This window comes from Centroberyx gerrardi, chromosome 18 (genome assembly GCF_048128805.1).
Source record: "Centroberyx gerrardi isolate f3 chromosome 18, fCenGer3.hap1.cur.20231027, whole genome shotgun sequence".
NCBI classification, from domain to species: domain Eukaryota; kingdom Metazoa; phylum Chordata; class Actinopteri; order Beryciformes; family Berycidae; genus Centroberyx; species Centroberyx gerrardi.
Window position 1 is genome coordinate 25,785,938 of NC_136014.1, and position 13,026 is coordinate 25,798,963.

The 13,026-nt window shown below is 41.7% G+C and overlaps 1 protein-coding gene across 1 annotated transcript; it reads left to right on the plus strand.

Moving 5' to 3' along the window:
* Positions 1 to 3,650: 3,650 nt before the first annotated feature.
* Positions 3,651 to 10,534, plus strand: syncrip (synaptotagmin binding, cytoplasmic RNA interacting protein). The gene is made up of 10 exons (XM_071910317.2): positions 3,651 to 3,771; positions 4,444 to 4,603; positions 6,110 to 6,228; positions 6,537 to 6,758; positions 7,121 to 7,297; positions 7,721 to 7,856; positions 8,096 to 8,301; positions 8,968 to 9,117; positions 9,444 to 9,565; positions 9,813 to 10,534. The coding sequence occupies exons 2-10, from the start codon at positions 4,444 to 4,446 to the stop codon at positions 10,420 to 10,422; spliced, it is 1,902 nt and encodes a 633-aa protein (XP_071766418.1). The 5' UTR covers positions 3,651 to 3,771; the 3' UTR covers positions 10,423 to 10,534.
* The last annotated feature ends 2,492 nt before the right edge of the window (positions 10,535 to 13,026 follow it).

Sequence of the window (13,026 nt, forward strand, 5' to 3'; positions counted from 1 at the left end):
TGGATCCGGACCTTTGTTTGAGAAGCCCTGCTGCAGACGGTTGCAGTGACTAATAACTGGATCAGCCTAGAAAAATGACAGAAAGTGACTATAACAAATGACTGAATAGGTGGTGATGTGACTAGATGTGATTTTTTTGTACTTCAACATGTACTTTGTAATTTATTGTATTGTTTGTGCTGTATTTTATGTCGACCTGCCCCTGGGACTGCAGATGGAAATTAGCAAATAGCTATAATCTGGTGCAAACCATCTTTTTTCTTTTCTGAGATCAATGTTCTCTTTTGCACATGGTCCCTGACAAATAAACTTAATAAAATAAACTAAACTAAACTAATACTTCAATGTTAAGGAACCGATGTCTCTGGAGCTCCGCCTGGCGGCATAAACACGACACTACAGCACAGGAAGCATCAACAATGTCATGTGTGTGTGTGACACCAGGAGCTCTGCTGACATGTTTCCTTGGCATTTGAGTCTAGTGTCATAAATATGACAGTAGACATGACAAACTGTCTGCAGCCTTATATCAGAGTCATGCTGATATAAAGTACAACAGCACCCCTTCTGCTGTGATATAACTGAGATTTTGAAGCTCTTGATGACACTGTTTAACCAAACAGTTAATTCCATGCACAAGATGCAATTAAGCTCTCAAAACAATGAAGACATGTCCCAAAACTGAATAAGTCAACCAAAACAGCATACTGTCATCAGCTGAGTAGAGGATTTGGTCAGGTATTCTGTTATTCACTGACCCAGAAAACACTGAGAACAGCTACCAACACTGCATTGACACTTTGTGTTATCTTTGGTTGATAGTATAAAATATGTATACTGCAGATAATTTGCTTATTTGTAATTACTTTTTAAGCTTCTGCTGTCTAAACCCATCATCCCCACACACACCCCTAACTAAATAAAATATCAAATAAAATAATGCGCTGCCTGTATTGTTTTATTCCTGTAGAGAATTGTAAGTGTCACTGCAGTCAACATTGTATGCATTTAAGACAGATGGACAGAGACAGTGCTGTAGAGTGATGCTGTTCGGTTCCCCGGGTGTTTAGAACAGCAAATGTTAAAGCTTTCATAAACTGGCTTTAGGTTGAATCACTATTGCGTTATGGTAGTTGGTGATAGACTGTACCGGATATAGAGTAGCAAAACGGACATTTATCTATATAAAAATATGACTTTAAGTGCTGACGTGCTGTGTGGACCTCCTGCTTACCAGAGTGCAAGAGGTCTGCCGGCAGAACCAGAGGAAGTAGGGCAGGGGAGAGCAGGGCAGGGTTCGACTCACCGACCAGCACTTTCCTACCTCTTGCCGGTCCATGACAACGGAGCCCCAAATCAGGCATCATTCGGGGTCCTCTTTACCTCCAGGACACACCCAGGGCCCAGGACTCCCACAGCCACCCAGTCACTTTGTAACGCTCTTTAATTAAACTCTTAATTGCCAGAAACACTTTGCTTAAAGAGCACAGCGAGGCATTACAAACAGATTATAAATCCAATAGAAGCACAGACAAACTTTTCTTACAATATAATCAGACAAACATCAGAAAACTACATTGAGTTTAAGAGATGGTGAGAGGGAGAGAGAGGAGGTGTGGGTTGGGGAGGGGAGGGGAGGGCTGCTTCACAGCAAAATTGACTTGATTATAGTATTGATTGTGTATATTTAACTCTATTAGAGGATAATGTACACCGAACTCGGTGTGTCCGAGGACACAGTGTTCATCCAACACTATTCACAGAGTTTAATATACACTAATCTAGAGTTGATTGACTGACACTAGGAGTGTAAAAATGTTCTCTTCACAGCCACCATTTGACCATTTTCCTAGAGTAATCCACCAATACGTGTACGATTATAACACTCAAACAGTAAAAATGTACTCCAACTCTCTATAGAGTCTAAATGTACCACAACAGAGGTTATATATTACACCACTATGGTGTGAAATCGCAAACTTTAAGTGTTGAACTTTAACACTTACTGAAGGTAACATTTTACTTCAATTCAGAGCTTCATGAACACCAGTGAGAGTTTAAATGCAATCCACCTCAGATTTTATTTCAAAATTTTCTGGCAAACAGACACTTGCAGTGTAAAGCCGCACACTTTTGGAATATACAATGTAAACGTTCTTTTTAAAAAAACAAACAAAAAAACAACAAAACAAAAAAAAAAAACACTGAAATGTTTTTTAAACAGTATAAAACAGTTTCTCAAAAACAATGCAACCACATATTGGTCATCTCTATAATGCATATAATACATAGGCTACTATATGTATTATAATACCATACACTGATTGCTGTTCAAATGGCTCAGAAAAAGCAGACAAGATCAACATGAGAACATTTTTGTCTTCCCTCTGTAATGAAGCTCTAATATCGCTCTAATCTAACAAAACTCTTGTATCGCAAATGTCTGAATTATAAAAGAGGATCTGCTTCCTGGATTGGTTGAACTGACCATCATGGAAGTGCTGAAGATGCTTTGCAAAGTAAACTGACAAAACGGACGTCAGCTCCAAAGATATCCTGAGACTGGATCCTTCCTTCACCCTTCACACAATGCAGTACTTCACTGGTTACACTTACATTGTGTGTGTGTGTGTGTGTATGGTACTCAATAGTGAGTTTATAGCGACCTTGTTGTACTTTATTGTATTTTATATCCTATTGTATCACTATAATATTGTTATAGTAAGCTGTATGGACTCAGAGTGTGTCTGCATTTTCTTTATCTCCTATGGTATCTCATATTCCTAGGGGTTTAAAGCTGCTGTGATATTTGCATTGTGTCCAAAAACCTATTGTAGGATTGCTAGTTAATTTATAGTTATATATAGGCTATAGCTAAGCAATCTGTCATCAAGGGGCAAAAATACTGTAATCATGAACATAACATGAGTATTTATTAAACCCTAATCACTAAAATGTTTGTTAATCGTTGTGGGGGTCAGGTCTAAGGGATTTTTTACGTCTATGGTGTAAAGTTAGTATTTTAAATAGAAACTAATTCAATATTAATGTGACAACATTTAACAGCAGCTTTCTCCACGAGTCTACTTGTGTTTTTTAATCTTTGATCATGTTTCTCTGGCACCAGAGTTAACAATAAATAAATAAATAATAGTAAAATCGAAACAGACCAAAGTCTGCCCCCCGATAATACAGTTCTATAAAATTCATATTTCAAAAAATATTGCTATTTATAGTCAGTACTTTTTTCTCTTTGTTATACATTTCATTGTTTGTGGTGCTCAGCAAGCATTATTATTATGTAGGCTTACATGGTTGCCTTTTGACTGTAAAGTTTGACTGTAAGTAAAAAAATGTGTCAAAATATCAAAATTACACGAAATATTTACATGGCTAGTTATAGGCATGTCTACTATATTGAAAAAAGTCAATTTAATCCACATTAGTAGTAAAATTGCTCCTCAACACTGCAGAAAGCAGCTTCTGTCTCTGTCACCGTCCGGTCAGGGTTTCACCTGCCGGCTGCTCAGTTCTCCAGCAGCCGTCAGGTGAGTCCCTGACATCCATGGTGAAAACTGAGCAGCCCGTGAGGAGCAGTTCAAGAAACCCCTTACATACGGCCGAGAACTCGCGACGTTACGTAGCCGCCATTTTGTTTCACCCGGGAGTAAAGAAACCAGCCGAAGCAGCACCGGCGTGAATATTTTTCTTTCTTTTAAGCACCTTTAACACTGCGAATCGGCATCGCGCACCCAAGTGAAGATTCGCACGGTACGTACCTGCCGAGATGACCACCCATTAGTCAACATAATACTGTTTGTTGTTGCTCCGTTAGTGCGCGATGCTAATAAATGTTGGGGAGTATGCGCGGCCGGCTAATGTTGGCTACACTGTTAGCAAGGTAGCAGCCAGGTCGCTCGGCTAGCCGGCATTTTGAGAATAGGCGCACTTATGATTGAAGGTTGGCTAAACAATTGTGGCATACCGATGTCCAGGAAGAGAAATGCCAACTAGCCAAAATCATTTGCATGTGGCATTTCCTTAACGTTGCACTAGTTAAGTTTAAGTCAACGCTTCCACGCGCCCGGCGAAGACTCGGGCCTGGGATCCATACAAGCTAGCTAGCTAGTGTCTATAGAGGCGTGGTGGATGTGTATGGAAACTAGCTTAGCGTTGGGCATGGATTTTGTACAATGCCAGGTTAGCTTCAACTGCAATCACTTACCAAGTTTATAGCAAACGTGAAAACTGTTAAAATGCGCCGACAAATTGTGTTCGTACAGTTTACAGTTGGCTTTTACCGTCAACGTTAGCCACTCAGCTAGCAAACCGTGCCCAGTCCTAAACAGTGGCGCCAATCCGTACCACTGAGTTGCTGGTAAACACACCCTCTCTTCTCACTGAAGTGTTGTTGTTAACTCTGCTCTAATCTCATCTGCACAGATGTCTGCAGACATGGCCACAGATCATGTAAACGGGAATGGCACAGAAGAACCAATGGATACGACTGCAGAGGTCACCCACTCGGAACATTTCGAGACTTTATTGGAAGCAGGTTTACCACAGAAAGTTGCTGAAAAGTTAGATGAAATTTACGTAGCAGGTGAGTCAAGCTTTTGAACTTTTCTTGCTCTGCCGCTGTCTGGTCTGTGTTTAAATGCTTAGATGGTAAACATGCTCTTCAAGGCGTACTTGACAACACACACACATCCCTCCTCAACTTAATCTGATTTCCTCCTCTGGAAGGAAAAAGTACAGTCTATCTCTCTTCTAAGCTCTGCTTTATCTTATTTCCTGGAATAGTGCTTCCTATCATATGTTTCATTCTAGGGTCACAAGGATGTTGTGTGATCGTGTTGCTGATCTTGGAATTGAATCTTATGCTACTGTTGCATCCCTTGTAAGTGGCTTTGAAGCATCAGGGAGACGGGCTACTTGTAGATGTATATACTGTAGATGAAGGCTTATTAAGTGATTGATTGGAGCATCAGGGCGGCAAAGCAGACAGGCAGAGGACCTGGGTTCAAGCCCCTGTGTTGGCAAGCATCTTCAAACACAAACACTGTGTCTCTACCAGCTCTACTGTAGGTGTCCTATAATTTCCCTCTGTTACCATCTGTCTCTTCTCAGTGACACAGACTACTCTCCTTATTTTACGTGTTTGTTACTGTACATGCCAATTGTGTCAGGCCCAGTCCAAGTACTGTCATGCTGTTAAGTATTCAATAGGTGAAAAGATGGGTGTAGCCATATAGGGTTCAAGGAAGGCAGTTTGAGGCCAGCTGGTATCGTGGCACACAGAGATAATAGAGCAGCTGTCTGGCTGGTGAATTGAACCCGTCCAACAGGACCCGAAGTGGGTGTACGTTTGTTTGTCTAAGCCGAAGCGTGTTTTTTAAGAAGTTTTTAAGAAGTGCTAATTTTCAGTTGTCTTAAAGGTTCTCGTCAGTGGCGCCGTGCTGCGTTATTCATTTCCAGCACAACACTTTAATATTTGATAGAAAAAATCAGTTGAGTGTCAGCATTGTCAGTTAATGTCGTCAACCTGTCCCTAAACCCTGGGGAGTTATTTTGTATTGAAACTTGGCATGTTGTGGTGCTGTGAACAGTTTGTGCAGCATAACGGCGAAACCTCAATATAAGCAGGGCTTCACGCCTTCAGCCACTTTGTTTTATTCTGGCTCTTTCCGGTACAGGCCAATATTCGTTCTTACTAAGTCTCTTTAGGGACATGTTTGGTTTCTATATGTGATCTATTGCAGTGTGGGTTGGAGTGAAAACGGCACTAGTTGCTTTTCTTTGACTGTTATTTACCTAATGAAAGTGTAGAGGAGGCTGTTATGTTCTTGGGTATCATGTAGTCAAATGGTGCAAAAATAAGAATTGCAAAGTTTGAATGGGATTTAAAAATTCAAATGCACTGATAATTAGTTTTTTCCCTCCCTTATATTTTGTGATTGCTTCAAGGCTGCGTGAATCACATCATCTTGTCTTCTGTCTCACTGCTTTTACCTGCTTGGAATTAACTTATTTGAATATCCTTTTTAGTACTAGCATATTTTTTTTTTTGAACCGCACATTAACATTTTGTCGTCGTATTCCTGTCCAGGCCTGGTAGCGCATAGTGACCTAGATGAAAGGGCGATCGAAGCTTTGAAAGAATTCAACGAAGAGGGAGCGCTGCAAGTCCTGGTCCAGTTCAAAGAAAGTGATCTGTCACATGTGCAAGTAAGTTCACAACGGTGCTCTGCCTTTTTGATTATAGTTTAATCGCATGCCTGGCTTTGGCATCAGTGAAGATCTGACGGGTTAGTTTTCAAAACTCTGCACATTTTTGGTTTAAAAAAAAGTTCTTTATTCAATGTTTTGGACTCTGTAAATGTGTTATGATTTGTCAACCTAGTACTTAAGTTACCTATTATCCTCCAGAGAAGGATGATCATTTATTTTCGGATTGTGCTATTAGTTTAGGTGTCACTTTTTTCCCAAATGGTGGATATCTCGCGTTGAAATAAAACTAATCTTCTCTCTTCCAGAACAAAAGTGCCTTTCTCTGTGGAGTAATGAAGACTTACAGACAGAGGGAGAAACAAGGGACTAAAGTTTCAGATTCCACTAAAGGACCAGACGAGGCTAAAATCAAAGAACTCCTGGACAGAACCAACTACACACTTGACGTAACAACAGGCCAGCGCAAGTATGGCGGCCCCCCGCCCGAGTCGGTGTACTCCGGCGTCCAGCCCACTGTTGGAACAGAGGTACGGTCCTTCACTTTGGGTTACCAAGAGTAAACTTTACTGTCAGACAGGATAGGAATCTAACTCACTGTTTTCTAATGGCCGCTGTTAGCTATGCTGTTGTATTTCCTGTAGGCTTTTGTTTGATCAATGGCTGAAGTTCATTGCCTCGAGCCTGTTCATAGCCAGTAGCGTAGTCACTCCCTCTTTTTAACAAGTGAGAAAAGTCAAGATTGTATTCTCAAAGGAATGATTTTGTTTTTTGGTGAACTTATCTTATTTTTATTTAGGTTTTTGGAAACATTTCTTGTTTTTGAACCTGTTCCTGTCTGAGAAGGTGGGATGTTTCTGTTCTTGTTCTTAATATTAATGTTGTTTTCTAGATATTTGTTGGGAAGATTCCTCGCGATTTGTTTGAGGACGAGCTGGTCCCCCTCTTCGAGAAGGCGGGGCCTATCTGGGACCTGAGGCTAATGATGGACCCTCTGAGCGGCCTGAACAGGGGCTACGCCTTCGTCACTTTCTGCACTAAAGAAGCTGCCCAGGAGGCGGTGAAGTTGGTAAGTTTCTCATGGCTGTCACACACCTTCCTGGTAACCTTTACAGACTGAGTTGGAAAACCATAAACAAGAATGAAGGAAAGTCAGGACGCTAGTTTCTGTGCAGCAGCAAGAGCTAGTATGTCCCAAAATTTCCAGCCCACTTTCATTTTACCAGCCAACTAGACTTTTAAAATACGACTCCAAATAATGGTGTAATAAGAGTAAACTAATGTAACAGCCACGGCAGCAATTTACTAGCGTCTGATAATTTCCCACCCTGTTCTGCTGTTTTGTAAGAAGTGACTTTTCAGGTATTGGAGTTGCGTGACACTCGGTCTCGAAACCTTGTTAGAGGTGGTTGAGCTTTTGCATTTGTTGTTCCCTCAACCATTGTGTTACTTCATACATACTTGATAACCTTTTATTCCTTTCTTTCCACAGTGTAATAATCATGAGATTCGCCCTGGCAAGCACATCGGGGTGTGCATATCTGTCGCTAATAACAGGCTATTCGTTGGCTCCATTCCCAAAAGTAAAACAAAGGAGCAGATTGTTGAAGAGTTTGCTAAAGTCACAGGTAAGCTCCCTTCTCTTCTGGTGTGTGAGATGAGTCACAGTTGGAACAGTTGCAATCTTGGAAAACACTCCTCACAACTCACTCTTATTGATTTTGGTTTTGTGTAAATGTTTCTGCTTCCTAGTTATTCTGCTCACTGTGAAGCACTTAAACTTTGCTTTTTAATAGTGCTGGATGAAGTTTATTCTTGTGTGTAAATTCTCACCAAACCTCTTCCTTTCATCCTAACACACACACAGAGGGCCTCAGCGACGTCATACTCTACCACCAACCGGACGACAAGAAGAAGAACCGAGGCTTTTGCTTCCTGGAGTACGAAGATCACAAAACGGCAGCTCAGGCCCGCCGCCGGCTAATGAGCGGCAAGGTGAAGGTCTGGGGCAACGTGGTGACGGTGGAGTGGGCCGACCCCATCGAGGACCCCGACCCCGAGGTCATGGCCAAGGTAAACCTCAACAGTCCGGAGTTACAGCTTTTATTTTGAAACAACAAGCTGAGTTTAATTTGTGGCACCTTTTTATAAATAGTGAAAATGGCACAATTACCGTATGACTAAAATGATTGCTAGACATGAATAGGATTATTGATTATGGTTATTTTTTTGTGAGTTTGAGGAACATTATTTTTCTACACTTTTGACACATTTTGACTATCAACTACAGGGGCGTTCTTGATAAAACAGAATGTTTCACAGTTGCCAATATCCTGATTATTAATTGTAGAAACTAAAATTGCTATATGATTATACAAGATTACTTTGAAAAAGATAGGGATAGCACAAGAAGTCTGGGAAGTCCCAATACATGACTACACAGTTTGTTTAGGTGTAGACTGTTGTTTCACATACAGTGGTGTTTGTTGTTGTTAAATCTCTTTGGAGTGTACCATGTAGTTAATTATCATATCAACAAACTGCAACCAGAATCTTTATATATATATATATAATCAAGAAATTAGGCTCTTGTGGACTTTTGAAATGGAAAATGTGTATCGACAGTGGAAGTGTTGGTGCTGATATCTTGAGGAGGAATCTTCAAGTTATTGTACCTGAAATAAACTTGCAGGAGGTGAAACGGACCTGAGATATTTAACCTCTCTTTTCACCCCGCAGGTGAAGGTTTTATTTGTGCGAAACCTTGCCAACGGTGTTACAGAAGAAATCCTGGAGAAAACCTTCAGTCAGTTTGGCAAACTGGAGCGAGTTAAGAAGCTGAAAGACTACGCCTTCATTCACTTTGACGAGAGAGACGGTGCAGTCAAGGTATTTCCTTTCAACTCAACTGTGTTAGAGATTTTATTATTTAGGTGTTAAGTGTCATGCACTCTGTTTACCAGCCCAGGACATCAGATACAAAGCACATCTATATCACTTTACAATTTGTGTATAACATTTGTAAATAGACATTACCCATGTTTATTTCGGCATACTAAGCATGTTGTCTGGATTTTCATATAGTTTGTCACGCAGAATCCACCTTTTCTGATTATTAATTCAAGTTGTTTGTAATTCAAGTTGTTTGTAATGGTTTAATGAAAGGGAATTTGTGGATGTGGTTGCAAATGTGCATGATTTTCTGCTTTCCTCAGGCATTGGAAGAAATGAATGGTAAGGAGCTAGAGGGAGAACACATTGAGATTGTTTTCGCCAAGCCACCGGATCAGAAGAGGAAGGAGCGCAAAGCCCAGAGACAAGCAGCCAAAACACAAATGTAAGAAGCGTCTATGATCAGGGCTTCTCAGTGATACAAAGGGTTATCTGGTGTTCGTTGCTTAATATTTAAAAACAACTAAAGATTACATCCTTTTAAATGACGGCATTTTGGAAAATGTCCAATATAATATCCAACTTGAGTTTTACTTGAATCATTTTGTCAGAATAGTCGTCACATTGAATCTCTTGAAGACCTTGTTCTCCCAGTTCTTAGATGTTGTCTTGCCTCCTTGTTGTCTCCTCAGGTATGATGACTATTACTACTACGCCCCTCCGCCCCACATGCCCCCTCCTAACAGAGGCCGGGGCAGAGGCGGAGGCCGGGGCGGCTACTCCTACCCCCCTGACTACTACGGCTACGAGGATTACTACGACTACTACGGCTATGACTATCACAACTACCGCGGCGGCTACGACGACCCGTACTACGGCTACGACGACTTCCAGGCCCCGAGCCGGGGGCGGGGCGGCGGCAGGGGCTCCCGGGGCGGGTCCTCCCCGGCCAGAGGACGCGGCGGCGCCGGGGCACCCAGGGGCAGGGCCGGCTTCTCCCAGCGGGGCGGTCCCGGACCGGGCCGAGGCGGGCGGGGCGCCAGAGGAGGCGTGCAGCCGAGAGGGCGAGGAGGGGTACGTGGTGCGCGGGGTGGCCGCGGTGGAAATGTAGGAGGAAAGCGCAAAGCTGATGGGTACAACCAGCCAGATTCCAAGCGTCGCCAGACCAATAATCAGAACTGGGGCTCTCAACCCATTGCTCAGCAACCGCTCCAAGGTGGTGATCATTCTGGTAACTATTCCGGTTACAAATCTGACAACCAGGAATTTTATCAGGATTCTTTTGGGCAACAGTGGAAGTAGAACAGTAGGGCTTTGATAACAAAATCCGTGTTTTTTTTTTTTTTCTCTTTATTTAGAGACTTGATCTGATTGGCCCTAAATCACATACGGTTGCCTGCTTCTTTTTTTTTTTCCTCAAAATTGGTGACATCTGGCAAGGTATCTTTTTGTACATATTTTAATAATCCGCTTGGACTCAAACAGTAGTCACACTCCCACCTGCTTCTGGCGAACTGGTTTTATTTTCTTTTATTTCTATTTTTTTTTTTTTTTTTTTTAAAGCTGGTCGTTTAAAGATTTTCCATAACCAAGTTTGAAAAAATTTTTTAGATTGCAATCATGTGCTCGAGCTGTCTATTTGGCTATAGCTTTATGTATGTTTTTAGAAATTCTGGTTTCCATGTTTTAAGTAGCTAACAGCAACAAAGCTTATGTCTCCTAAACATGTATTTAAAACAAATGAAACTACAATTTGTATTGTCACAAAGTAATGCGTGTCTTGTTATTGAAAAGAAAAAAAGGACCACCGCAGTCCTATTTTTTGGCTTTACATTTTGGCTTGTATTCTTTGCTGTTTGTCTGCTTTAATAAACATACACGCACACGTGTACAAAACCTCAAATTGTGTTGCAAATTCATGTTTCGGCAAATTCTCTCTTCAAATTGCCTTCAAATTTAAGGCTCCTTGTGGAAGAAAATGGACCAAAGGTTTGCCAATGTTGGCCACATGCTACAATGTCACCTTGCATGCCGTCAAATTCCAAATCACCTACTTCTCTAGTTGGCATCTCAAGTGCTCTGTATGTGTAGTGACATACTTCATCCTTATGAGTTCCTCTCATGTCAGAAAACATACTGATTAATAAGATGTTTCACAAATTGGTGTTCTAAATTCACTAATTGTTAATGCAGTGGAAAGAGTAACTCGCACCGCCACCTCCAAGTCTGTTATTCAAGTCCCTTTTACTACAGGGGGGGGGAGAAAAAAAAGCACAATTTGATCATTACTTTTTGATAGTGAAGCTTTTCCTTGTCCCAGAAGGATCTACCTAGCCGTTGAAGGCCTGGATACTAATCTTGCATGTTTATCTTTGGAAAGTTTTAATATTGTGCTCTTGTGCAATGGTGGGAAATAACCGGCATGCATGACTTTGCTTGTAGTGCTTTTTGTTTAATTTTTTGCTTTTATAGAAATAATGGCTGCTCTTAACCCCGCCCCTCCCACGCCCCCCCCCCCAGAAGCTTGTCCACGTCCAACCACTGCACCCTCAAACCACCCTTTTTTAAAAAAAAAATTAAAACCCCGATCCCAATTCTTGTCGTCCTTTAAGGCATTGCCATGTGCATGTTAACTAAGCGTGGAAGTCTTTCGAGAATGCTTGAATAAGTTTGGCTTCTAACTTACGCAGAATTCATTTCTTTTTTTTTTATTAAACACACGCTTTTCCTCTACAGTAACTTGTCTTATCGTGTGTGTGTGTGTGAGAGCGAGAAAGAGAGAGAGAGAACAGTAGATGTGTGTGTAGATGTAATACGATCCTGTTTTCCATTCTCTAATTGCTTCCTTTTGTTACCTGACTAGCAGGGAAAAGGGGTCGAGGCCGGTCCTGACGTGTCGCTATGAAGACTGACCAGTGTATGGCGTCACACACTGCAGGCTGCCAATGGATGGGATGGTAAGGTCGACTGACTCAGTGGTCCAATGGTTTTCCAGCCTTACAGGAGCAGATCTCCCAAAAAAAACTGCCACGTTCGAAGATAATCAGAAGAGCAAAACTTGAGCTTTGCTTGCTTCAGAGTCAACATTTTTTTTTTTTTTATATATACATTTATAAGCCCCACCCACCACCTCTTCCTCCTCTGTGCCCCGCCCCTTTTCTTCCTCAATATGCCATTTTTTGAGACTTGCTGAGTAAGAGTTCATGGTGGGCATCCCTCTGGAAATGTCTTTGCACTTTTATTTTTTGTCTAAGTTTGGAGTGGCTCAGTGGAGCTTGATGCTAATGTATTTTATTTTATTTGTTTTTTTTTTTTGTTTGTTTTGGGTTCTTTAACTGCAGCTTTACGACGGACTAGACATGATAATCGATGAAATCTCGGATAGGATTGGTGTTTTTTACGAGAATGTTAGCGGCGTTTGAGGCGAGATCGCCCCGCCGCTGCAGGTCGGGCATTCCAGGAAAATAGTTCTTTTGAGAACTTGAGCTACCAAGGGTTGGTTAACTACCTCAGTTTCGAGGACTCGCCCGCCCTGTCCCAAACTGTACTTAAGGAAACTGAGGCAGGGTTCGACCCCCCCACCCCCAAAACCCCCCTATCCCTCTCCCCCCCCCCCCCCCACCTCAGAAATATGCACAAGCAACGACGACTGAGCACTTGATGAATTTTAGCTGTTGAGTGAGACTCGGTGTGCAGCCACACTGGGCATGTTAGCTAATCCTCCTGAAATGAGCCTGAACAAGCATTGCTGTCTTTATAAATGAACTGTGTGATGATGTAGTTGCCGGATTGTACAGTAGCTAGGAAAAACTGTTCATGTTCTTTTCTTTTTTTTTTGTTTTTGTGTTTTTGTAAAATGTTGAACGCCAGGAAACAGCCGCCTCTACAGAGGAACCACAGTCTTCC